At 35.2% G+C, this 25365-nt stretch overlaps 2 protein-coding genes across 2 annotated transcripts in view; one reads left to right on the top strand and one right to left on the bottom strand.

The window, feature by feature from the left end:
• RHOQ (ras homolog family member Q) overlaps nucleotides 1-4629 on the top strand; it is a 39246-nt gene extending 34617 nt beyond the window's left edge. The window contains exon 5 of the mRNA XM_065891693.1: nucleotides 1331-4629. Coding sequence (XP_065747765.1) covers nucleotides 1331-1486 — 156 coding nt within the window. The 3' untranslated portion in view covers nucleotides 1487-4629. The remainder of the gene's footprint in view (nucleotides 1-1330) is intronic.
• Nucleotides 1696-23748, bottom strand: PIGF (phosphatidylinositol glycan anchor biosynthesis class F). Its single transcript, XM_065891692.1, has 5 exons — nucleotides 23506-23748; nucleotides 22239-22330; nucleotides 20881-20997; nucleotides 17997-18105; nucleotides 1696-2006 (listed from the first exon to the last, which is right to left on the bottom strand). Exons 1-5 carry the CDS (start codon nucleotides 23731-23733, stop codon nucleotides 1893-1895), a joined length of 660 nt encoding a protein of 219 aa, XP_065747764.1. The 5' UTR covers nucleotides 23734-23748; the 3' UTR covers nucleotides 1696-1892.
• Nucleotides 23749-25365: the final 1617 nt, after the last annotated feature.

Raw genomic sequence — 25365 nt, 5'->3', positions numbered from 1 at the left:
GTCACACTTGACCTTGCTCTTTCTCTCATACCATTCAGTGAACCCCCCAGCAAAATATATTTTTCTGCGTTCAGAATATACCCAGAATCCAAACGCTCCTCTGTGTCCCCTCCTCTGACAACCTGGTTCAGGCCCCCTCCCTCTCTGGCCTGGATTACCGGAACAGCCTCTCACTCACCTTTCTGCTTCTGTCTGTGTCTGTTAACCTGTTCTCAACACAGCAGCCAGAGTGAGACTTTAAAAATAGAAGCTCCATCAGCTCCCTGCTCTGTTCAGAATCTTCCAGTGGCTTTATTATCTTCCGAATAAAGAAAGGCCCAAGCCCTCACCCTGGCGTACAGGCCCCGCTACCTCTCTGCCTCACTCACTGTGCTCCAGGCACTCGGCCTCTGTGCGGTTTCCCCAATCTTCTGCCTCAGAGCCTTTGTCCTTTCACTGCCCCCTCTGCCTGGGATAGTCTTCCTGATGTAGACATTGTTCATTCTTTCACTCAGATATCACTCTGTCAGTGAGGCCTTGCCTGACCTCTCCCCACTTCCTATCTCCTCCCCCATTTTTCTCCAGACCACATATTCTACCTCTATATTTATTAGTCCACGGTCTTCTCCCTCTAAAATATAAGCTTCATGAGAATAGCTTAGGGACTTAATTTTTTCCTTGCTCTATTCTCACATTAGGCAAATGAGAGTGCTCTGTAAGTTTTCAATGAACGAACGAACGGATGGATGGATGGCCCTTACCCCTGCTCGCCCTCTCCTGCCACTCTGGCTTCTTTCCCACCCTCTGAATGCTCCTGCATCAGGGTCTTTACATCTGTGGCTCTGTCTGCCTGGAAACTCTTTCCCTAGGTATCCCTCAGTGCTCAGACTTTACCTTGGTGAGCAGCTTTCTCTGACCACCACCACTGTCCTCTGCACCCTTTCCCTCCCTCACTCTGCTTTTTTTTTTTAACCTGTAGCATGTGCCACCATCTGCTCTATATTCCTCTGTGTGTTCCTCCCTCAGTAGAACTTAAGCAAACGTAAGCATCACACAGCAGAGACTTTGCTGTTTTGCTCAGTTCATTGACATGATCCCCAGCACCTAAAAACAGAGCCTGGCATATAGTAGGTACCCAGTAAATATTTGATGAATCAAAGAATTTTCCATAGAGAAAGTCTGGAAGAATATACACTAGTATTTTAACAGTTAGCTATCTCTGGGTATCATAAATATGGATGATTTCATTCTTTTTGCATTTTATGATTTTCCTTATAATGGTGTATTTGTGTGGTATCAGTTGTTGTAAAAAAGACTGTATATATTTGTGATTTTTTTTTCTCCCTCCCAGATAGGTGCGTGCTGCTATGTAGAATGTTCAGCTTTAACCCAGAAGGGATTGAAGACTGTTTTTGATGAGGCTATCATAGCCATTTTAACTCCAAAGAAACACACAGTAAAAAAAAGAATAGGATCAAGATGTATAAACTGTTGTTTAATTACGTGAGAAACGTCTTCAGTGGCCAAGTAAACTGTCCATTTCTCTCAGAAAGCGTATGAAATGCTAAAGCTATTACCCAGACCTCTTAAAAGTAATGAAGCAGTTTAAAACTTGAAAGGAAAAAAAAAAAAAACCCTGTCCTCAGAATTCTATAAAGTTGATTAAGAATGTTTCTTAAAGGTCCAAGAAGCAACAAACAGCATCTGAAGCCACAATCTATTATAAATACTTTATTTCAACTAGAAGGTACAATCTCTCAGGGGTTTCATAGTTTAAAAAGCTACAATCACATCATGTTGTAACTACATAAAAAACAGTGCTGTTAAGTGGAACTGCCTGGCTTAGACCATATACATGTCTGCACAGTCTTTATGGAATCTGCACAAAGAAATATCTTCTCCCTTTGCTCCAATTAATTGTTCTTGTATGTAAGTTTCTTTCTATTCCAGTATATCCAGAGTGGTGAAGTAACAAGGCCAGCCACGTAGCCAAAGGTCGCTCCAAGCGTGCAGGAGATGGGCCATTCCTGAGGAGAGAATGTATGAGGTCGAAAAGAACAAAATGTTTTATTATTACTTGAGCACAAGTGTAACCTAAATATTTCTATATTAAAGCTTAATGTGCTTTCTCAAAGAATGCCAAAAGTGTAATAAGGTCATATCTGCACTTATCATGAACACTAAAAATGTACACATTTTAGTTAATGTGCATTCAACTGTAACAAAGGTTTCTGGCGATTGTAGATTTAGTTTGATGCTCCCCAAACTGCATGAGTTACATGCTGAAATTACAAATTAAAACTTTGGGTCAGACTTTGCCATAATCCTGGACTCAATTTAGCTCTCTGAACTAGTTGATAGTTTTGTTTTTCTGATTTCCACATTGGCTTGTATATCAAATGAAACGAAAAGGGTGTATGCTGACCAAACCACAAGAAACTTTAAATTGTGTTGAAAAGACCTAGAATTCAAGCATGTTACATGGAATTTATAACAAAGCAACTGCTTTCATAATAAAACTGATTTCACCTTTCAGATATAGATATTGGAAGCACAGTAGAAGTTACAGAACCACAGCTTATATACACACCTAGAGTATTAAGTTAAATGACATACTGGCTTCCAAATACCCATTTTCTCCAGCCATATTACATTTCACAATATTACGTCAAGCCAGAAGTAAATAATGTTGACTTATTTCATCCTCGAGCAGTGCATGGTAGTCCCTAGGTTTTGAAAGGTCCTGCTTTAAAAAAATGTTCTCATGTTTATCTATGAAGCTTATTTGGTATACTGGAGCCATTTCTAATCTTTCTCTAGGGAAACAGACTGTATAACTGTGGTAGAGGTGAACCATCTTAATGCCTAGTTCTGTTACCTAATTAAGCTTTCTCGTTTAGTCTGCTGTTGATCTACCTTATTCCAGATGCCATGCAACAGACAATAGTGTTAGACAAAGTTTCAGTCAGTGTGAACAAACTAATGCAGTTCAGAGAAGCATAACCTAATCCATAAAATTTTTCCCAGCCTTTCCTACATTTAAAAATGCTGTTGCCTAAATTATGATTTCTTTATGTCTTTGGTGAGCTTCTGTTAATTTCCATGACGTGAGCTTATAGCTATGTCTATTGCACAGATTGGGTAATGGAACACTAAACTTTGATACTTGAAAATGACAGCCTTAATGCTCATAGCAGTCACAAATCTAGGATGTACTGTCTTTTGTGTGAGCTTTGTAGAGATTTTTTTAAAAATATAAGCATCATCTTCCCCATTGACGTGCGGAGAGTCTACTGGATAACTGGTCAGGAGGTTTCTCTCCTGAACTGGACAGTGGATGTCTTCTTTCTCCCAAGAAGTGGTGGTTCGCATTAAGTACCATGGCCTTATGTATGCTCAAATGGAATCTGATGTAACTTTCTCATTTAATTTTGGTCTGCTATTTTTAGATAGAATTGAAAAGAACTGTATAACTCAATTAGTATACCAGCTAAGTTGTCCAACACATGGTATAAAGGAATTAAGACAGTAAAGTATTATACATTTATTTCCAACTTGCCTTTGGGGATTTGATGGGAATTTTTTTTTTTTTCTTCCTCAAATTCACATCTCTGAAACTCTTCACACTTGGTTTCCTAGCCAATAAAGTTAAAATCTAGAATTTGTCCTGCCCTAAGAGAAATGGACTAGGACTCTGGTGTCACCTCTGTTTCTTGACTGGGCCTCATTTTCCTCATCTGGGACGTAGAGGAGATGATCTCTAATCTCTCCCATTTATCAACTCTTAGTATTTTCCTCTTTCTTACAGTAATCATTGTTGGACATTACCTTTTCGGCTTCATGGTCTTAAGATGGTAAAAATCCTGTATATAGATGATTAGAACTCTAAGCAAAGATGATTGTATCATCTGAACCTGAGGTGCCTTAGGTACTCTATTGACCTTGATGGGGTTTGGAGTTTCCCATTGCTTATTAAGAGCCTTTTCGTTGCTTTGGTTCTTTAGTATTTCTTTTTTGCAAAATCCTTCCTGCTAGTTTAACTAAAACCAAAGATTTTTTTTTTTCTGTTCATAAACAGATTGTAGAAAAGTTGCCTTATTTTCAGAAGCATGTTTTCAGTTAAGAGTTAGGTTTCCATTGAAATTCAGGCTAATCACTGGAACAACTAGTTCAAAGTAGTGAATTCTCTGGAAAATAAAATACTTCAAAAATATCTTACTGACATGAATTTTGCTAGTGAATGAAAATACACTGCTTCAAATAAGGTCATGTATGAATGAACTTAAACTTATAGTTAATATTTTTTTGCACATAATCAGTTCTGAAGTTCTTAAAAATAATTTTAGGGGCTTCCTGAAATCTTACTTAATATTTTGCTTATATCCTTATTCAATCTCTAAAGGTACATTTTAGGTTAGCCTATGTTGAATTATCACATTTACAATAAGTAGAGCCTGCACTAATGGTTTTTACTGTGAATTATCTTAGTTACTTTAGGCATTGCTTCCATTTGGTTTTAATTATTAATTTTAAGTACCAAATTAAATACTGGTTTGTCGGTTGTTGCTTTTTAAGTGATTGTTGCTTTAATAGTGTCCCATCTTAACACATGGGGTTACAAATAAAATAATATGCATAGTTTACTATCTACGTAAAGCACTGACCTTCTTACCTTAGTAGTTTTTATTTAACACTCTATGTAAACATTTGGGATAATACTCTTTCCTCTGTCTCTCACGTGGTGGATCTATGCATCATCGGCCAACTGTGAGCATCTGCACCTTGGTAAAGAGTGCACTGTCAAAGTGCAGGGAGAATCGTAATCCCTCATGAATTCAGCCAAATTCCAATTTGGGTTTCTAAATTCTATTTTAATCACTTTGTAATTTCAGTGTGGCTCTTTGTTTCCAAACACATATATACACATTTACACACACATTCTTTAAACAGTGCTATACTTCACCTCCAGTGGAATGCCAAAAATGAAGTAAATATTAGTTAGAAAGTTTTGCCTTAAGAGGGGTTAAGGCCTGGAACACCTGCTATTCAACATGTCAAGGAATCCATGCCATCAGCAAATTAAAATGTTGGACTGGCTTTGGAGACTGTTTGCTAGTGATGGACCAGGCTTTCCTGCTTGATTTTTTCTGAAATAAGTAGTCCTTAATTGTAACATAGTCATTTTTTAAAAGAGAATTTCTCTTTATATAAGGGCAACTTTCCTTAATAGGGAATGGCAAAAGGAGCTGTTGAAGGGAGTTGGGGAAGGTTGCCAACGAACAACCTTTCCTCAAGCAATTTCCTGCTAACCTTAATATTGCTTTAAAAAAATTAAAACTATCCTATGGCAACAATTCATTTTGACTTGTCAAACAATCGTAGCTTAATCACATATTTTCATAATTAGATCTTGAAGTTTTCCATTTAAAACTACTGTCTCACATACGGAGATGTTTCTATTTAACATTCCTCATTAAAACACACCGTATCATCTATTGAAGAGACAATTCAACTGCGTTGCTATAAACATTTCTCCAAATTATGATAATCTGAGATGGCTCTATATAGAGAGCCATATATATATGGCTCTCTATGTATATCTTGTTTTGTGTAAGGAAAATAGAAAACTCAAAGACATTCATGTAAAGGAAGTCACAAGCGATTACCACCAAACGACCATCTTCTTTTTATCCAGTTCTTTATAAATTTAAATTTTTTTAAATCACTAAACAAAAGAAAAGATCCCTCTTGCATAACAAAAGATAATGCAACTGGGTAAAATCATTACGTTACTGTCAAAAAGAAAAACTAAAAAAATGAGTAGCTGCATCATGTGAAGAAAGCATCTTGCTTAGAGTACTACTATTATCCTTTTTCTAAATCGAATGATTCCTTATATGTGTCAGCACTTAAAAAAAGGTCAGTGTTCTCTTAAAATAATCAGCATCAACAAAGGCCTGATACATAGGGTCTTGGTACACGTACTACCAATAAGTTATTTTTCTCTTAGAAATAAAACAATTTCACCCTAATGAGCTTTAAAAAACATCTTAAATAATACAGATATAACTTTTTTTCTGTTAAAAAATCAATATTATTGCTGGTTGAAAGACATTTCAAAATTATATAAGCTTATTTCTACCTGAAGACCACACTGGTTTCTTCTGATCAGGCATTACTATAAAACTGCTTACTTTTTAGGAAAGGAAAATGTACCAATATAAAGAGTTTGATATATTTCAGAGCATGTTGTAAGTAGTACAGAATAGTGATTAAGAACACTGATTTTTGGGACTTCCCTGGTGGCTCAGGGGTTAAGAATCCGCCTGCCAATGCAGGAGACAAGGGTTCGAGCCCTGGTCTGGGAAGATCCCACATGCCGCAGAGCAACTAAGCCCATGTGCCCCAGCTACTGAGCCTGTGCTCTAGAGCCCATGAGCCACAACTGCTGAGCCTATGTGCCACAACTACTGAAGCCCGCATGCCCCAGAGCCTGTGCTGTGCAACAAGAGAAGCCACCACAATGAGAAGCCTGCGCACCACAACGAAGAGTAGCCCCCACTCACCTCAACTAGAGAAAGCCCCGGAGTGGCAACGAAGGCCCAATGCAGCCAAAAATAAATAAATTTAAAAAAAAGAAAAGACTCTCATTTTTGTATTAGACTGGATTTGAGTCTCAGCTCTGCCATTTGTTAAATATCTGACCCTGGGAAATTAATCTGGATGGAACCTAGGATATGACATGACGCAAAGGAACTTATTTACAAAACAGAAATGGTCTCACAGACAGAAAACAAACTTACGGTTACCAAAGGGGAAAGGGGGAAAGGGATAAATTAGGCGTTTGGGATTAACACATACACACTACCATATATAAAACAGACAACAGGGATCTACTGTATAGCACAGGGAACTATATTTAGTATCTTACAATAACCTATAATGGAAAAGAATCTAAAACAATATATATATATGTATATATATATACCACCAAATATATTTTCAGAATATATATATATTATATATATATAATATATATAAATATATATTATAAATATATATTCAGAATATATATATATTATATATATATAATATATATAAATATATATTATAAATATATATTCAGAATATATATATATTATATATATATAATATATATAAATATATATTATAAATATATATTCAGAATATATATATATTATATATATAATATATATAAATATATATTATAAATATATATTCAGAATATATATATATTATATATATATAATATATATAAATATATATTATAAATATATATTCAGAATATATATATATTATATATATATAATATATATAAATATATATTATAAATATATATTCAGAATATATATATATTATATATATATAATATATATAAATATATATTATAAATATATATTCAGAATATATATATATTATATATATATAATATATATAAATATATATTATAAATATATATTCAGAATATATATATATTATATATATATAATATATATAAATATATATTATAAATATATATTCAGAATATATATATATTCTGAATCACTTTGCTGAACACCTGAAACTAACACAACATTGTAAATCAACTTTACTTCAATTAAAAAAAAAAGTTTAGATCAATGGAACAGGAAGAAAGCCCAGATAAACCCACACACATATGGTCACCTTATCTTTGATAAAGGAGGCAAGAATATACAGTGGAGAAAAGACAGTCTCTGCAATAAGTGGTGCTGGGAAAACTGGACAGCTACATGTAAAAGAATGAAATTAGAACACTCCCTAACACCGTATACAAGAATAAACTCAAAATGGATTAAAGACCTAAATGTAAGGCCAGACACTATAAAACTCTTAGAGGGAAACATAGGCAGAACGCTCTATGACATAAATCATGGCAAGATCCTTTTTGACCCACCTCCTAGAAAAATGGAAATAAAAACAAAAATAAATGAGACCTAATGAAACTTAAAAGCTTTTGCACAGCAAAGGAAACCATAAACAAGATGAAAAGCCAACCCTCAGAATGGGAGAAAATATTTACAAACGAAGCAACGGACAAAGGATTAATCTCCAAAATATACATGCAGCTCATGCAGCTCAGTATCAATAAAACAAACTACCCAATCCAAAAATGGGCAGAAGACCTAAACAGACATTTCTCCCAAGAAGATACACAGATTGCAAACAAACATATGAAAGGATGCTCAACATCACTAATCATTAGAGAAATGCAAATCAAAACTACAATGAGGTATCACCTCACACCAGTCAGAATGGCCATCATCAAAAAATGTACAAACAATAAATGCTGGAGAGGGTGTGGAGAAAAGAGAACCCTCTTGCAGTATTGGTGGGAATGTAAATTGATACAGCCACTATGGGTTGAAAATAGAACTACCATATGACACAGCAATCCCACTACTGGGCATATACCCTGAGAAAACCATAATTCAAAAAGAGTCATGCCCTCAGATCCAGCAAATACTGGATTTCATTGTTAATTTCTTCTTTGCTAGTTATTCGAAAAGCAAGTGTATCATATGATTGAACTTATAAATGGAGAGATGACCCACAGTCATTATTCCAGACAGCATTCCAATTCTGCAGAAACCAATACTGACCCAGACAAAGAAATTACTGAAGGCACTGGGTTAAACATACAGATCTGTGTGCCATTTCTTTATGAAGATACCACATTTTGGATTTCTCTTTTTGTGAAATCTAGAGGTTGTGTTGCAATTTCAAGAGGGTGGGACTGTATGAGACAATGACACTCTTTTAACAGATACATTTTTGGTGTTCTTTTTAAAAAACTTTTCCTGGGGCTTCCATGGTGGCGCAGTGGTTGAGAGTCCGCTTGCCGATGCAGGGGCCACGGGGTTCGTGCCCCGGTCCAGGAAGATCCCAAATGCCGCAGAGTGGCTAGGCCCGTGAGCCATGGCCACTGAGCCTGGTGCGTCCGGAGCCTGTGCTCCACAACGGGAGAGGCCACAGCAGTGAGAGGCCCACGTACTGCAAAAAAAAAAAAAAAAAAAAAAAAACAACAAAAAAAAAACTTTTCCTGTTTAAGCAGTAAATGGTTAGAATTGTTTAAAAAAAAAAACAAACCCAAAAAGAGTCATGTACCACAATGTTCATTGCAGCACTATTTACAATAGCCAGGATATAGAAGCAACCTAAGTGTCCACTGACAGATGAATGGATAAAGAAGATGTGGCACATTTATACAATGGAATATTACTCAGCCATAAAAAAAGAAACGAAATTGAGTTATTTGTAGTGAGGTAGATGGACCTAGAGTCTGTCATACAGAGTGAAGTAAGTCAGAAAGAGAAAAACAAATACCGTATGCTAACACATATATATGGAATCTGAAAAGAAAAGGTTCTGATGAACCTAGGGACAGGACAGGAATAAAGATACAGACGTAGAGAATGGACTTAAGGACACGGAGGGGGAAGGGTAAAAGCTGGGATGAAGTGAGAACATTGACATATATACACTACCAAATGTAAAATAGCTAGTGGGAAGCAGCCGCATAGCACAGGGAGATCAGCTCGGTGCTTTGTGACCACCTAGAAGGGTGGGATAGGGAAGGTGGGAAGGAGACGCAAGAGGGAGGGGATATGGGGATATATGTATACATATAGCTGATTCACTTTGTTATACAGCAGAAATTAACACACCATTATAAAGCAATTATACTCCAATAAAAATGTTAAAAAAAAAAAAAGTTTACCAAAATGTGACCCTGGGCAAGTCACCTAACCTTTCTGTGCCTTGGTTTCTCATCTACAAAATAAGGATCACTGTAAAACTCACCTCATAGGGTTATTGTAACGATCAAATGAGACAAGGTGATGTGTGATACTTACAACTATACCTATAACAGTATCTGGCACATAGTACAAGTGACAATGTGAGTTATAATTGATAATAATCTTTTAGTTCATATTTTTAATAGGCACATATGAAATAAGCTGTCATTACAATCTAGAATACCATCATTCCTCAAATATACCATCTCTAAAGCTATTTTTAAAATCCTGCCCAAATTTTAAGTACTTTAAAAGTATTTTTTTTAAATTACATCTACATATATATGGATCATGTTTGACGAGAAGGAAGCATGAATTCCATTAGATGGTAGTTGGATGTGTATATACACACATCCATATAATTTCAAGGGTTCACAAACTTGAAGCCCATATATGGACTCCTGGTTAAGAATCCCTACACTTGGAACTATATTCAATATCCTGTAATAAACCATAATGGAAAAGAATATGATACATATATATAACTGAATCACTTTGCTGTACACCAGAAACTAACACAACATTGTGAATCAACTATACTACAATAATAAAAAAAAGAATCCCTGTACTCTTCATCACTCCACCCTAATAAGTATTTTTATTAACTGTTCTAGTTGGCCAAAGAAATACAATGACCTTTCACTTTTTGGTTTCAGAATTTTAAGGATCAATTTCAATGACATAGATGGCATTTGTGTGAATTGAGAGTAAACAGTTTAAATACATTTTAATTATAATATGCACAATATAACAAGTGCAAATAGATTACATTTTTACTCCATAAAACAGCTAGTTTGGTATATCACTGACTATGGCAGTTTACAAGCTGCTGCAGGTTTCATCAGGTATTTGGGATTGGATAATGGTGACTTTTTGAAATTAGTTTAAAATATTCAACAAAAAGTTTAAAAAGCTAATTATATAAAAACATTAGGCTGCTTTTAAAAATACTTTATATTTTACTTGGGAGCTTTACTTTGCTTTTCTAGGAAATGGCATGCGACATTGGAGTGAGAATGATCTGAGATGCAGGGCCAGGTCAGCCACTTACTGGCCATATGACCTTTGCCAGGTCACTTAACACCTGAGCCTCAGTTTCCCAACTGCAAAACAGGGATAATAATACCTCTTGTACTTAAAACATGGGGCTCTTGTATTAAATGAAGTAATACTTGAAAATCTGTCATGAAAGCTGTAAAGTACCATGCATCAGTATCATTCTGTATATTACATATTTTAACTTGAAAAAATTAAACTTACATGATCACTAATGGAAGTACTTCTTAGGTATTCTAATAGGTTATAATTAGAGCCTGCAGTTTAGAACAAATAAAATATTAATAGTTTATGAGCAATGTTATGTTGTGCTGTAGGAACTATTCCCTTGCCCTTGTAATATAAGCATCTTTAGTACTTGCTTTTCTTCCCATGAAATGTCTGGGGAGCATAAAGCTTACAAGAGAAAACTCTCAAGAGCTATATAGCATATGGCATTATATTAACCATTTGTAGCCTTACCACTGAAATAGACGGGTGATTCTTGCTCCTAGCTGTCGTTTTTCATAACTTTTAAGAAGTATAAGTACAGAAACTGATTTTAAACCAACCACTGGTAGGCATTTCTATCATTTTTAAGAGTCTCCATTTGAATGGCTCTGTATATTCATAACTATTTATTGAGAGCCCCTACTATAAACCAAGCAGTTAAGGGGCAAACTAAGATTATTTAATTTTTTAGATAAATTTTAATAACACAAACTTTAAAAGATATGTTTCAATATAATTTTTGGAGAGGTATGTACTATGATAGATATCATGGGAAAACTGACCTATCTGCAGATCAAAAAACCTAGAAACACTTAGGACAACTCACAACCATTAGGATTACTGGCTCTTTCAGATAAAAAAGGGAGATAAAACCCAGGCAGTTCTAAATTTCAAACTACTTTTTAATATGTTTTGTTTATCATGCTTACCACAAATTTACATTTGCATGACTGATAGAATTCATTTTTAAAAACCTACTTTCAAAAATTCTACTGGTTTTAAATGATTATTTATATTTTCCTCTGAATTTGGTTTTAAGTCATGTGTTTTTCCAGATGTCCTTAAAGCAAATGCTATTGTCTGATGTAGGAATACATGTACAGATGAATCTACTCATCTGGATACATCTCTCTAGTTGTCACTCTTCCGTGTGCCATGTACACCATACCACTCTCCTGTGACTAAGAACACAGATTTAGGAAGAGCTATTTGTGGAGAGGTCCACAGTCTCCAGGCTGGAACTTCTTGTCAAAGTGACGATAAATGGTCCTTGGCAGGACCATGCAAATGAATTACCTTAGCCAGCACTCTTCTCCCTCACATGAAAGTTCTGCTAGCAGATCATTTTCAACCTCACTGCCCAACAGTGAACCCACCTTTTAAATCCAAAACCATTTTCTATCAGTTACACATTATAGTTTTTTTTCCATGCTCGAAATATGTAACTCATATTTCATATACATTAATATTTTATTTTGGTCTGTCTAAAATACTGTATAACACCTTTAGCAACAGAAACACCAATTAACCTAAAAATATGCACCCTTCAATAATTAAATCCATAACCTTAGCTTTATCCCTCACTCTGTCATTATTTGCAGTGATTCATTTAATTATCCTTATGACCTCCAGCTTCAATTTATGAAAGTATTATCTGTGGCATCTGTGACTTTTAAAAATGAATATATATGTTTCACAGATATTAATTTTTTAACCTGATAAAACCAGAGAAAACAAAAAAGTTTTTAAATATAACAATGCCTCATTTATCTGGTATCTGACGGGAACAAGTACAAATATTTTTAAACTTAAAATTGTTTTAAAGACAATCTCAATCCATTTTGCTTTTTAACTTTATAAGAAATAAATATGCTCAGAAGAGATTTGATTCTCTGGGCCAATTCCATTTTGGAGACAGTAGCATGGAAGTCCAGAGTTTAAAGATATTTGTTGGTTTTCTAGGTACAAAAGCTTCACATCTTAGCTTCAAATACTCTCCTACAAATACATTAAATTTTATGGTCTAAAATACAAACACTACCAGAGTGGTCATGGCACTTAAATGAAATTCTCAAGTGAAGAAAGAAACACAATATAATAACTACCCAACCTTTCCCCCAAAAATCTAAGCTATGGCTATTTTTTAAAAAGAAAAGCTATGTTTCAGAGTCTCCAGGGATAAAGAGAATCATGGTGTCTTGGGGCACTGGATCCTGAGTCTTCCTCTAATCAGCCAAGAAATGTTGAACAAGATGTGTACCCCTCTCCTCACACTTTGCTTTCTTTTGTGTAGAAGTGGGACTGAACCCTACCTTGCACTAGGGTTACCAGGATTAAGTTGCCTGTGTGACAGTGCCAAGCCCATGCCTGGTACATACACAGACAGATACGACGTTTTCTTTCTATTGCCATCCGAAATGTCAGACAGAGTTGAAAGTTACATGAAATCCAAATACCCTAAATACCAGGGAAAAAAGATGATTTAACAATCCACCCTACCAATTTAAGGATTATCAGGCAGCATGAATACAATAAACTGAGACAGTTAACATGCTCTAACACTTGGAGAACTCAAATAATGGAATTTGCAGGGTTTTTTGGTAATGCTAAAAAAAATAGTCATTAACCTACTCCTTTTACAGGTCATAAATGCCTATAACAGTAATTAAGCAGTAACTATGTGTCAGGTTCTGAACTAAGTACTTTAGAAGGATTATATTATTTAATCCTCACTAGCAAGTGGCAGAGCCAGGATTTGAACTCAATAATCTGATGCCAGAGCTCTTAATCATCCTGTTATCTGTCTACCTATTAATAAAACATGTGGTTTTAAAAACTTCATGGTAAATTTCCTTTGCTCAGAATAACCAACAACAATTCCCAACCTCCCGTTAATTTTTTTAATAACATGAAATACTAGCCGACTTTTGATAATTAAGACATTTTCCAGAGTAAATTTCCTTTGCTCAGAATAACCAACAACAATTCCCAACCTCCCGTTAATTTTTTTAATAACATGAAATACTAGCCGACTTTTGATAATTAAGACATTTTCCAGATGAAAAGCTCATAACCATCTATTCTGCAAAATATTTAGAGCATATTAAATCTGAATCTAAATCACAATATGAATCTAAATTATCATTACCAAACAATTAAATTCCAGTCCTGGTAATATTTAAGTATCTGTTGTAACTTACACAGAATATGTATTTTGTACACAGTAAGAACTCAACAAATATTTACTGATTAGCTATTTTTACAGCAGATAATGCATCAAATTATAATGTACAAAGATCTTCCATGGTCAAAATATTCATTTTGTCAGTAACTATAGCTAGAAGCTTTCTCTGGGGCTGAAGAAGGCTGTCTGGGTTATGGGCAATTCAAATGTTTATAATGTAATAATTAAGGCAAGGAAGAGAAGCAAGATGACTTTCAATTATTTTTAAAGAAAACAATAAAGATGACCAACAACATAGTGGGCAGCCACCGACCACATTCTCTTTCACCAAATTCTCTTGCTGCCTCCTAGAAAGGGAAGGCTTCCTCCAGCTATAGAGATGCCTGGTATCTTTTGTCATTTGTCATTACTTAAAATTATTTAAAATTCCTATTAGTAAGTGAAAAACATTTTTCATTGAGGTTATATATTTGCAATGGGCCTTTCTAGTCATTTAATGATGAAACAATTTTAAAAATATAAATATTCTTGAAATTGCTCAGTACAGAACTCACATCATTATAATCTTATGTTTGGCCTCCGGAAATTTTATACGAAGTCAGATTTGAATTCAAAGTAGAAAAAATGGAACTAAACATGCAAAAGTTTTTGTGAGGTGGATGGTATGTGTTTTTAAAGAAAGTGTAATTGCTTAACCAGATACCCTTGTTTCTCTGACTGAAACATCAGTAAAACCAGATCCCAATCCAGAAAAGCTTGCTTTACCACAAACATATCAAATCTTTACTGGGCTATAAGGAATAGAGAACTAACCTCTCTTCCTAATACTATAATATTACAGTTTAGATAATGAAGTATATATAGTAGATATCTTCACGTGAAATTTTACTCTAGAAAAATCTCCATTCTGAGGTGACGCCATGATCTTTCATTTGGTTTATTGTTTCTCTGGCAGATTCTGTCAGCACCATGAGCCACACGGAGTACTTATTCTGTAGTGAGGTTTATGAAGAAAAAAACCAAAACAGAACAAAAAACTTGTTCACTGAAAATAAAAAGTGAACAAAAAAGATGCCTCAGCATTTCTCTAGTTTATCAGTAAATCATTGCTAAAAGGGAAAGGGGCAGGTGATTATTATATGAATAAAAGATGATTAATTATACATCAATTCTATTATTTCACCAACAGTATCTATCAGAATTTTAAAAGATGATAGTGAATAAGTGGGTCATTAACTTGGAATACTTTAAAAACAACTCAACAGTAAAGATGATTAAACAACCAGTAATATTCCAGTCAAATGAAACATTCTTAATGAAGACCAACATTTGTTACATATTAAATTAGCTAGTTAGAAAACCTTTTTTAAAGTCAATAATTCAAATAGAAACTTTATATTAATTTTAAAAGTCTGATACCATTAATTTGGATCCGGCTCACCTCTTATTGTAAACAAGAACTGAGGTAGAAAAATGAGAGTCAGTAGGTAAAAGCCCAAACAATCGAAAATAGATAACTGAATTGTAAATAATCAAAAAATATATTTTCTACGGAAACCTAAACCCAGATTGTACAGAGGGCATCTACTCCCCATAATTCAACATCTATTTCTGCATAGTCTTATAAAGAGAAGATTTATACAAGTGTAACATATCAAACTTTTACACTCCAAAATATTCCACCTATACACAAACTAACATGTTAATTACATAGTACCTTACCAACTCATAAGCTGAGGGCTGACGGTGCTTTATATATCGATACTTTGTATTTAGATATAATTGCATACATCTGAAAGTAAGGAATTAAAATACAATTTCCTGTGTATACTTTTAAATGATTTTGATTGTCCTCCAATTTAGAAATCACTGACACTATTGAATGAAATTAAGTTCCATAAGATTGTAACTTGAGTACAAATGAATCCCCATTTCCCAGTAGTCACTGAGATGACCAAGAAAATATAAAGGAAACCTTTATTAATATTATAACCTTGGGAAGGGTATCAGTGACACCACACACCCCAAACCTCCAGGGATTTCCATAACATATAGTAGAGAAGGGCAAACCTACCAAACTTACTGAATGTAAAAGAACAACACATTTGTCTAGGAAACACAACATCTAATAGAAAGCACAAAGAATGGACTTAAAAAGTAGGCAGTTAAGTGCAAGGCATATAATTCAGATCCCTCAAGGGCCTTTGGAAAGTGACATACATAGCAGAGATTTAACCCAGCCACTTATTACCTAGGAATTTACACTAAAGAGAAAACTGGAGGGACTTCCCTGGTGGCGCAGCAGATAAGACTCCGCACTCCCAATGCAGGGGGCCTGGGTTCCATCCCTGGTCAGGGAACTAGGTCTCACATGCATGCCGCAACTAAGAATTTGCATGCCACAACTAAGGAGCTGGTGAGCCGCAACTAAGACCTGGTGCAACCTAATTAATTAATTATTTTTTTTTAAAACCTAGACAAATCTGCAAAGATATATGTTTTATGATAATCACAATAATTCGTAATAAATTAGTAATAGTGAAAACTATAAATAATCTAAATGTCCATTCATAAGAAATTGGTATATGATTTTACCCAAATAATGGAGTATTATAATGCAAATTTTCACTGACATGGGATGAGCTCCATAATATGCTGTTGAAGGGAAAAAAAAGATTAAAAATAATATGTGTGGGCTTCCCTGGTGGCGCAGTGGTTGAGAGTCCGCCTGCCGATGCAGGGGACACGGGTTCATGCCCCGGTCTGGGAAGATCCCACATGCCGCGGAGTGGCTAGGCCCGTGAGCCATGGCCTCTGAGCCTGCGCGTCCGGAGCCTGTGCTCCGCAACGGGAGAGGCCACAACAGGGAGAGGCCCGCGTACCGCAAAAAAAAATAAAAATAAAAAATAAATAAATAAAATGTGTATTATGAATAGTTACACACATGAAGAGAGAGCTGCAAAGATTACCACCGAAACACAAATGGGAGTTGTCTCTGGGTGGCTGGCTATTTGATAATTTTTACTTACTTTTTATAATTATTAGTATAGCTTAAATTTTCTAAATAAATATATACTGTCTTTGTGATCAGAGAAAAATTCTCTTCATGTTGGAAAAAGAAAGTATATTTATTTTTTAATACCACAATTGATTTGGGAGAAATCATCTTAATATTTGGAAAAATCCATTAAGATATAGATTCAAAGATGTTTATCATAGCACTGTTTATAATAGTAAAAATAGTACTAAATGATCAATAGTGAATTTTTTAAATAAATTTTGGAATAACTATATAAAGGTTTACTATGAAGCCATTAAAACTTACAACAAAGATGTATCCATCACTAGCTCAGTGACCTTGGAATATTACATGTCCTCTAGGTATTAGTTTCCTCATCTGTAAAATGGTGATAAAAAGAACACTTACAGTGTTTCCCCTAGCTTATTAGCTATATCCTATTGTCATAGAAAACAAAAAACCTGATGTTTATGAGCTTCCTCTAATATCACAAGCCCCTATTTCAAAACCTACTTTGCTATATGCTTTAAGAAAAAAAAATCTCAAAATCAACGTTCAATTTGGCTATCAATCAAGCTAAGAAAATATGAATCTAAGACTACAAAGGCAATGTATATCAAAGTTAAAAATAGGGAATTCCTGAAACTTCTAGGCTATTAAACTCCTATACATATTCTCAAACCAAGCTTGTTTATTCACCTATACATGTAGAAAAAAATAGTGTTAGAAGATAGAAACAGGCTGATCTGCATGCCTGTGGCACTGAGACAGGCCCTAATAAATCACCCAGATTACAGTAACAGAGGGAATTGGCATCCCTACTTAACTGAACGATAAAACAATTTAAATATACATACTCGTTAGCTTCATCAGTTTTACCACCACTGTACAATCATCTACTTTGTTGCTTTAAAGAGTTGAAACCAACCTGCCATGGTCTTCCCCAATCGAGTGGAATAGGAAAGGCTCCAAGCCATGTTCCTAGAAAACTAGAAACTGTAGTGATCTGGAGACTATTCTCCCAAATGGATGTAACCCTATAAAACACAAATATATAAATTATTGGTGGTATATATCTTAGCTGCTGGGGAATCAAACAAACAGCATAAATTAACACTATACATATATATATATGTTGTTCATTTAAAATAAGCATCGCAAATTGACACAAATATTTGCCATGAATCATTAACAATCAATTGGTAAGAAGATATAAGTGTTTTTCAGCTGGAAAGGTAATATATGCACATAGTGAAAATCAAACAATACAAAAGAGTGTCTGCAATGAAAGCTAAGTCCTCCTCTCACCCTTATCATCAACTCTGATTCCTTTTCCCGGAAACAACTGCTATCACCAGCTTATTACATATCCTTCCAGAAATATTTTATACATATACAAATAAACACACAATTTTGTTTAGAATGATATATGCACATCTGCATATATATACACATATATGTATATATCCTTCAAAACAAAACTCAAATGCACCACTTTATAAATCCAGTTTTGCTGTGTGTTTTCCCTTGTTAACAGTTTTACTAGTATTCTATTGTCCAAAGGAAGCAATCACAAAAGATCACATATATGATTCCATTTTTATGAAATGTCCAAAATATGCAAATCTACAGACAGTAAATAGATTAGTGGTTGCTTAGGGCTAGGGGAGGGGGAACAAGGAAGTGGCAGGTAAAGGACATGGAGTTTCTTTTTGAGGTGATGAAAATATTCTAAAACTGTAATGATTGTTGTACATATCTGTGAATATAATAAAAACTATTGAATTGCACACTTTATATAGGTGGCATACATGGTGCTTGAATTATATCTCAATACCGTTTAAAAACCCATCTCCCAGCTATCTCAGTTCCCCTCACGTATATGAGCCACACCTTCCACATCTGTCTTAGCTTTCCAACAACCCTCCTTCATAATAACTTACAAGAGGCAACCCTTCCCACATCTACTTCCAAAAGCAAGTTTCAGGTTTTGTCCAAGGAAAAGTGCCATATTTATTAAAATATTTATGCAATTCTTAACCATTTAACATGTATTAAATTGTCCTGCCATTTTTATTAAGTTCCTACATTTTTTAATGTGTTACTGATGAAGTTTTTGAGTGTTATGCCCCATCCCATTTTTCCCATAAGTTCTGTTTCTTACTGCCCAGTTTTGCATAATGCAAGGATTTTTAGGAATGCATATGCCATCTTATAGCAGAACTGACTATAGAATCAAACGACGGTATCTCCCCCAAGTACACCATTAATGCTATTATCAGAAACAGAATTCAAAGCTGGATAAATCACCAATCCAAACCAATAAGGTTTCAACTGATTTTCACTGTTTAAAAATGTCAAACTAAAACACTAAAAGAAATTAATGCCATTTGGGATACTATGGTAACAATGTGGGAAAAAGTGTTCAATGTGACACTTTTGTTTTCTTGAGACTTTATGAACACTAGAAGATGGTTCTGAAGGGGAACAAACAAACATTTCAAAAGGAAAAAGTCAGTAATTTATGGAGCCTAGCTACTCAGCAAGCATCCTCTGCTCCACTTGGGCTGTTCTCTTCCAAATCACACAAAAATACCATGTTCATTTCAGTTTCTATAGTTTCATTCATCCCATAGTGTGGGGTATCTCCCCTTCCCACTTAGTCTTAGCAAATCTCTTACTCCTGATCCAAGTCCTTCATAGATCATCCCCCCATCCAGCTCATTCTTCAGTGGTCTCCTACCCTACTGAGTTCCTAAAACTTCATTGTTTGAGTTACACAAACTTCGTCTTATGTTTTTGTTCATCTCATCCTTGCCCCTTGAATGTCCAAGATCCTCATGGAGAGAAGCACAGCTAATACCACAGACTCCACACAGAGTTTGCATAACATAGAGCACAGATTTAAGGGCTCAAGAAGTTTTTGCTGCTGGGTGATAAACAAGACAAAACCATGGGCACCAAATAACTTTCTAGTTTTCTGAGTTATAACTCAACCATTTCTGATACAAATGATTTCACTGCCTTTCAAGAAGCGAAAATTTTAACTTAACGATGCTGAAAATACATACAGCTGCTAAGGGAATAAAATCCTGTAAAGGGCTTCCCTGGTGGCGCAGTGGTTGAGAGTCCGCCTGCCAATACAGGGGACACAAGTTCGTGCCCCGGTCCGGGAGGATCCCACTTGCCGCGGAGCGGCTAGGCCCGTGAGCCATGGCCGCTGAGCCTGCGTGTCCGGAGCCTGTGCTCCGCAACAGGAGAGGCCACAGCAGTGAGAGGCCCGCGTACCGCAGAAAAAGAAAAAAAAAAATCCTGTGAAACCTGCACTCAGATGTCTCACCACAAAAGAGGCTGAACAAGAAGCTATAGCTGTTCCAATAAACATTTTTATATGGTGAACCCCAATTCTACATTATAAGATGTATGGAAGCAATTTGATCTGTAGCAATTTTATCACAGTGATAAATTATCCCCAAGGAGGGGTTTTCAAAGTTTTCTTTTGGTAACAGAAACCTTTTATCAAGCAAAATGCTAAGTGGAATTCTACCATACAAAAAAAAAAAAAGCAGAACTGATCTTGCTAACGTGGAGGGAGAGGCCTATAATTCTGCCTGCTTGGGTCTCCCTCAAGTGCATGCCACCCTTCCCTGGCCCCAGTCCCCAGCTGCAGTGGGCCCTTACAGCATCACTGAGAACCATACAGTGCTGAGAAACACGCAAGGAACAATCAGCAAGCTGCCATGAATAGAAAAGTACCTCATTAATTTTTTTAAAAATTTCAAACATCACTAGAATATAAAATTCAAACTTACCCATTTCTACTGAAAACTCTTAGCCATGCTTTGAAGTTTGGTCCTAACAAACATAAACAAGGTACAGTAGTAAAAGTGGACAAAGTAACTGCAAGTAAAAATGTTTCCAACGCCAACCTAGGAAAAAAAACACTGTATTAATTTTTTCTTAAGTGTTAAAGGTGCATATACACACACGCATAATCTTTTTTACTTAAATAGATTTAGTATAAAACTATTTTCTTACACTTAGAAAGGTAACATGAGTCTTACCAAAACCGTGACTATAAAAAATGTTACTACCAAAATGCAAGCTATAAAAAACAATCTAGCAAATATTTGTCTTTGATGATAGAGTTCAGAAGTGTTAAATGCCATACGGTAATGAGACTGTCCATTGCAAGAAAACCCATTTCTAGATCATTAACTTTTTCCTCAATAGTCTCTGGAACTTTCTCTGCAATTCGTGGTTCAAATTTAGCTTATATCGGAACCACTTGGAGAACTAGGTAAATTTGTTTCTGACTAAGGCCTGAGAATTTGCATTTCGATAAAATGCTGATGTTGTTGGTTTTAGAACCACAATTGGAGAACCACTGCTCCAGACATTCATTCTACTCTAAAATGGATTACAGAGAAATTATCATTTCCCATTACAAAGGTCTTGTCCTCCCCACTCTAGAATATAATTACCTGTTAATCTAGTATGTGTATATATAACCAGGTATGTATATATATGTAAAACTATACATATAGCTGTGTGTGTGTGTGTGTGTGTGTGCGTGTGTATGTATTGCATCACTCATTTCAACATGATCATTTATCACTGCTAAACTGAACTTTCCCAAACTATAATGGAACATTATATAAGACATATTAATGAATTTGGCTTTCATTAATTCAAAACTGTTCAGTTTTGAAAAGGTGTTGAGTTAAATTTTACCTTTAAACTATAAACATTAGCTTCTACGTAATTAAATACAAGAATCTATTAACTTTTCTTAAGAAAACAAACTCTTTTCAAGCACTTCAGAATCACATTTACTATTTATAACTAATTTATATGTATCATTATAGTCAGTTTCCTTAGAGGTTCTAAGGGCCACACACCTATTGGTATATGACAGTTTCTCATCTACCTCCCCCTTTAATCAATTGCATGACAAAAGGCTACGTAATAGGAGCATTTAATGAATTAAGTTATTCCATTGTCTTTTAAAAAAATAACACTACCAAGGGCAATGATGTCAGTATCCTTCTGTGATCCACTGATTAAACACATCATGTTTTTTCTCTAATCACCAATAGAATTAGCACTTGGTTTAATAAACGACTGTTTTAAAATATAGTTGGCTTAAGGTAAAAAATTTCAGACTTACTCTATTAGTGGTGCTCCATATAGAACAAAAATTACATGAAAGGAGAAACAAGACATAAGAAAGTAGATACAGCATTTCAAAAATCTGGTTACCTAAAAAAGAAATGAATAACTTAAAGAATCAAGAGAATGACTAAAGGACAGCAAATGATTTGATTTTATCTACAAATACAACTTAGCCCTGTAACATGTGATACAGCTGAATATTCTTTGGATCTGCTCCTGAAGTCAGATCACATGTTCTTTGCACAGCACTGTAAAAAAGCCACAAGACAAAAATCGATCCCCATGTTCCACTCACCTAACCAACAGCAGAATCAGAAAATGTTTTTGTTTCTATGCTAAGTATTGAACTATGTTGTTAATCAGTATTTATGAAATATTTACCAATAAGTGTGCTAGGATACAAAAAAACACAAACACAGTCCTTCTTGTGTGATGATACACAAAATATTTATAGAAAATAATGATTATAATAATATTTTTTCATTTTAAAACAAAATTCCTAGGAAAACTGGACCCAAAAAAAGCACAATATTAAATAATTCCCCAAATCATATTCATGTTACTATATGATCCACATAAAAAAAGACCTGCATGTCTGCAAATCAGTGTGTGGGACCTACTTGAGTTTGAGCTCAAGAAGATCTAATAATAAAACACACAATGAGTGTTTTAAATCATAGGGCAGTAAATGTGTTTTAAATTACCTAATAAAGAACATACACATAGTATTGAATAATGTTAAGTGAGGACTTTATTAATTTAAATAATAGTCAAGTGTTACACTGTAGTGAATATTCCAGAAAATAGATTCCAATGTCTGAAAACTTCAACTGCTATTTAGTCAAGGAAGGCCAAGCTTGAAACAAGAGCTTATTTTGTAATTTATGAAAAACCCATTGTCTTTCAGAAATGCAAAAGATGAATGAAAATAAACTGAAATGTCTTATAAAATAAGATTTAAAGGTGTGATTGCTATATTTATATATATTGCTACACTGAAGATATATTTATCTTCAATGATGACATGAAACATGACTATATAGGTTCACAATGCTATGATATCCAATTAATACATGGCAAGAATCTATCAAACATTGTAGACAGTCTTCCAGCAAGCAATAGGCTACTGACTGGAAAAAAAAAAAAATCAGCTTCTTTATTCACTGTAAATAACCCAATAAGTACTTGACTAATACTTTATTCATCCAGTAATAAAAACATTACCTACATCTAAAAATCAGTTGTCAAGAAATAAGTCTTACCTTGTATGATAATGAACTTCTTTTAGAAGATGCATTTGGTTTCACTACTAAATACAATACTAAATTGACGGCAGTTACAGAAACAGAACAGATGCACAACCATGTCAAGTGTGTTTCCAGTACTGAGAAGTTCTCCAAGAAGAAGGATGGAATGAAGATGCTTAGGATAATTGAAAATATGCATAATAGATGGACATATAGTAGTCTCTTGATGTCAGTATCTTTCATGGTGTTTTCTTGAGTGGCTATCTAATGAAAAACAAATTAAGAAAAGAGCATAGGCAATAATGACTTTTTCCATTGTCCTAAATGCTCCAACGTCTAAAAACAAGCCATGAGCCAAAGTCAATTTTCTATGGGCAATAATGTCACAGTGTCAGAATATAGGAAGATGCATATATGTAAAAACTAATAGACTAATATAGTATAAACAGCTCACAGAGCCTGAAAAAGGACAAATTTACTAATTTCTTAAATATTTGTGTCTAGTTTCTGTAAAACTGTCATGTGCAAGGACTAATTAAGCAATTTGTTTTTTTTCTTTTTGCCAAAATCAGAGGTGAAAACAAACAGCATGTGTTAATGATTTGCCCTGTTGGAAATATAAGCTATGCTTTCTAGAAACCCCATAATACAATATGGCTGAACTGTTGGCATTTTTATCATTATGGACCTTTGTCTAACATCACAGTAGTTCACATTTTCCAACAAATGCCAAGTAACACCAGGTACACACTGGAATGGTGGCCAGTGTTACCAAGAAGCTTCAAAGAACATTATGCTAAACTAAGGAGTCCCAGTACTGCAAAAATACCAAAATGACAATGTCAGTTACACATGCCAGATTCCAACCAAAAGCAGAGCATGAATGGAAGGTGGAAAAATATTTACGTTCTCTCTCACTCTCTCACTCTCTCGCTCTCTCTCTCTCTATATAAAATACGTTATTTTATATATGTATGTATTTACAAATTACCTAACAGATAGCTTATACATAGTATTGACTAATGTTAAGTAAGGACTTTATTAAAGTAGTAGTCCACATGTTACACTGTGGTTAATATTCCAGGAAAAAAATATATATGTGTGTATATTTTATAGACACACACAGAGCGCCCACTGGGGCAAAGGGGCGAATCCACGCCTTATAATAACACTCTCGTTTAATTCACACTGTATTTTTACAAGGCAAACACTTTACTGATAAGGAAACAGGCTAAAACAGATTAGGAAACACTCCAAGGTCCCAAGCTCCCAAGTGCTAAAGCCATTTCAAAACCTAGCCTCTTTGATACAAAGATACGCACTAGGGGGTCGAGAAAAGAATGCATGGCAAGAAAGAAAGGAAGTGTTTCTCACAGGTCCTAGCCTCAGCTGAGGGGCTGGGAAGGGAATCCAGAATATAGTCTCTCAATAGACACACCTTCAGATATTTTTCTGGGCCACCCTCAGAATCGCAACTGACTGAAGGAGATCTGGACCTAAGACAGTGAATGGTACCCAAAGTCGGATGCTTGCTGAATGACTGAATGAATGAACGAACGAATGAAAAGTTGGTCCAGTGTTGCCCCTCCTGAGAAACCAGCCCTGTGTTGGGCCCTGGCGAGCCCAGGAGGATTCTCGTCAGGTGCTTCCTCGGGTGGCCAGGGCCCCGGCCTCCACGGTCTGACCTGGCCCGAGTCCTCAAGCCTTGCAGCGGGAGAGAAGGCTCTTCTGAGCGGCTCCTAGAGGAGCCTTCGCGGGAATCGAGGGACCTTAACCTGCAGCTCCATCCCAAACTGGGTCGCTCCGAACTCTGCCCAAGCCTCAGCCGACGGGAGTGTAGGCAACGAGGGACGAATTGAGAAGCATAATCAAAGA

The sequence above is a fragment of the Phocoena phocoena genome, chromosome 14 (assembly GCF_963924675.1).
Source record: "Phocoena phocoena chromosome 14, mPhoPho1.1, whole genome shotgun sequence".
Taxonomy (NCBI): Eukaryota; Metazoa; Chordata; class Mammalia; order Artiodactyla; family Phocoenidae; genus Phocoena; species Phocoena phocoena.
This window is presented reverse-complemented; position numbering and strand designations above follow the sequence as displayed.

What these genes read in the sequence shown, in the direction of transcription:
- PIGF (XM_065891692.1), bottom strand. Translation starts at nt 23,733, where the DNA reads ATGAAAGATACTGACATCAAGAGACTACTATATGTCCATCTATTATGC. An exon ending in GAAGTTCATTATCATACAAG is followed by an intron (nt 22,331 to 23,505) that starts GTAAGACTTATT and finishes TTTCTTTTTTAG; the next exon opens with GTAACCAGATTTTTGAAATG. An exon ending in AGAGTTTTCAGTAGAAATGG is followed by an intron (nt 18,106 to 20,880) that starts GTAAGTTTGAAT and finishes TGTGTTTTATAG; the next exon opens with GGTTACATCCATTTGGGAGA.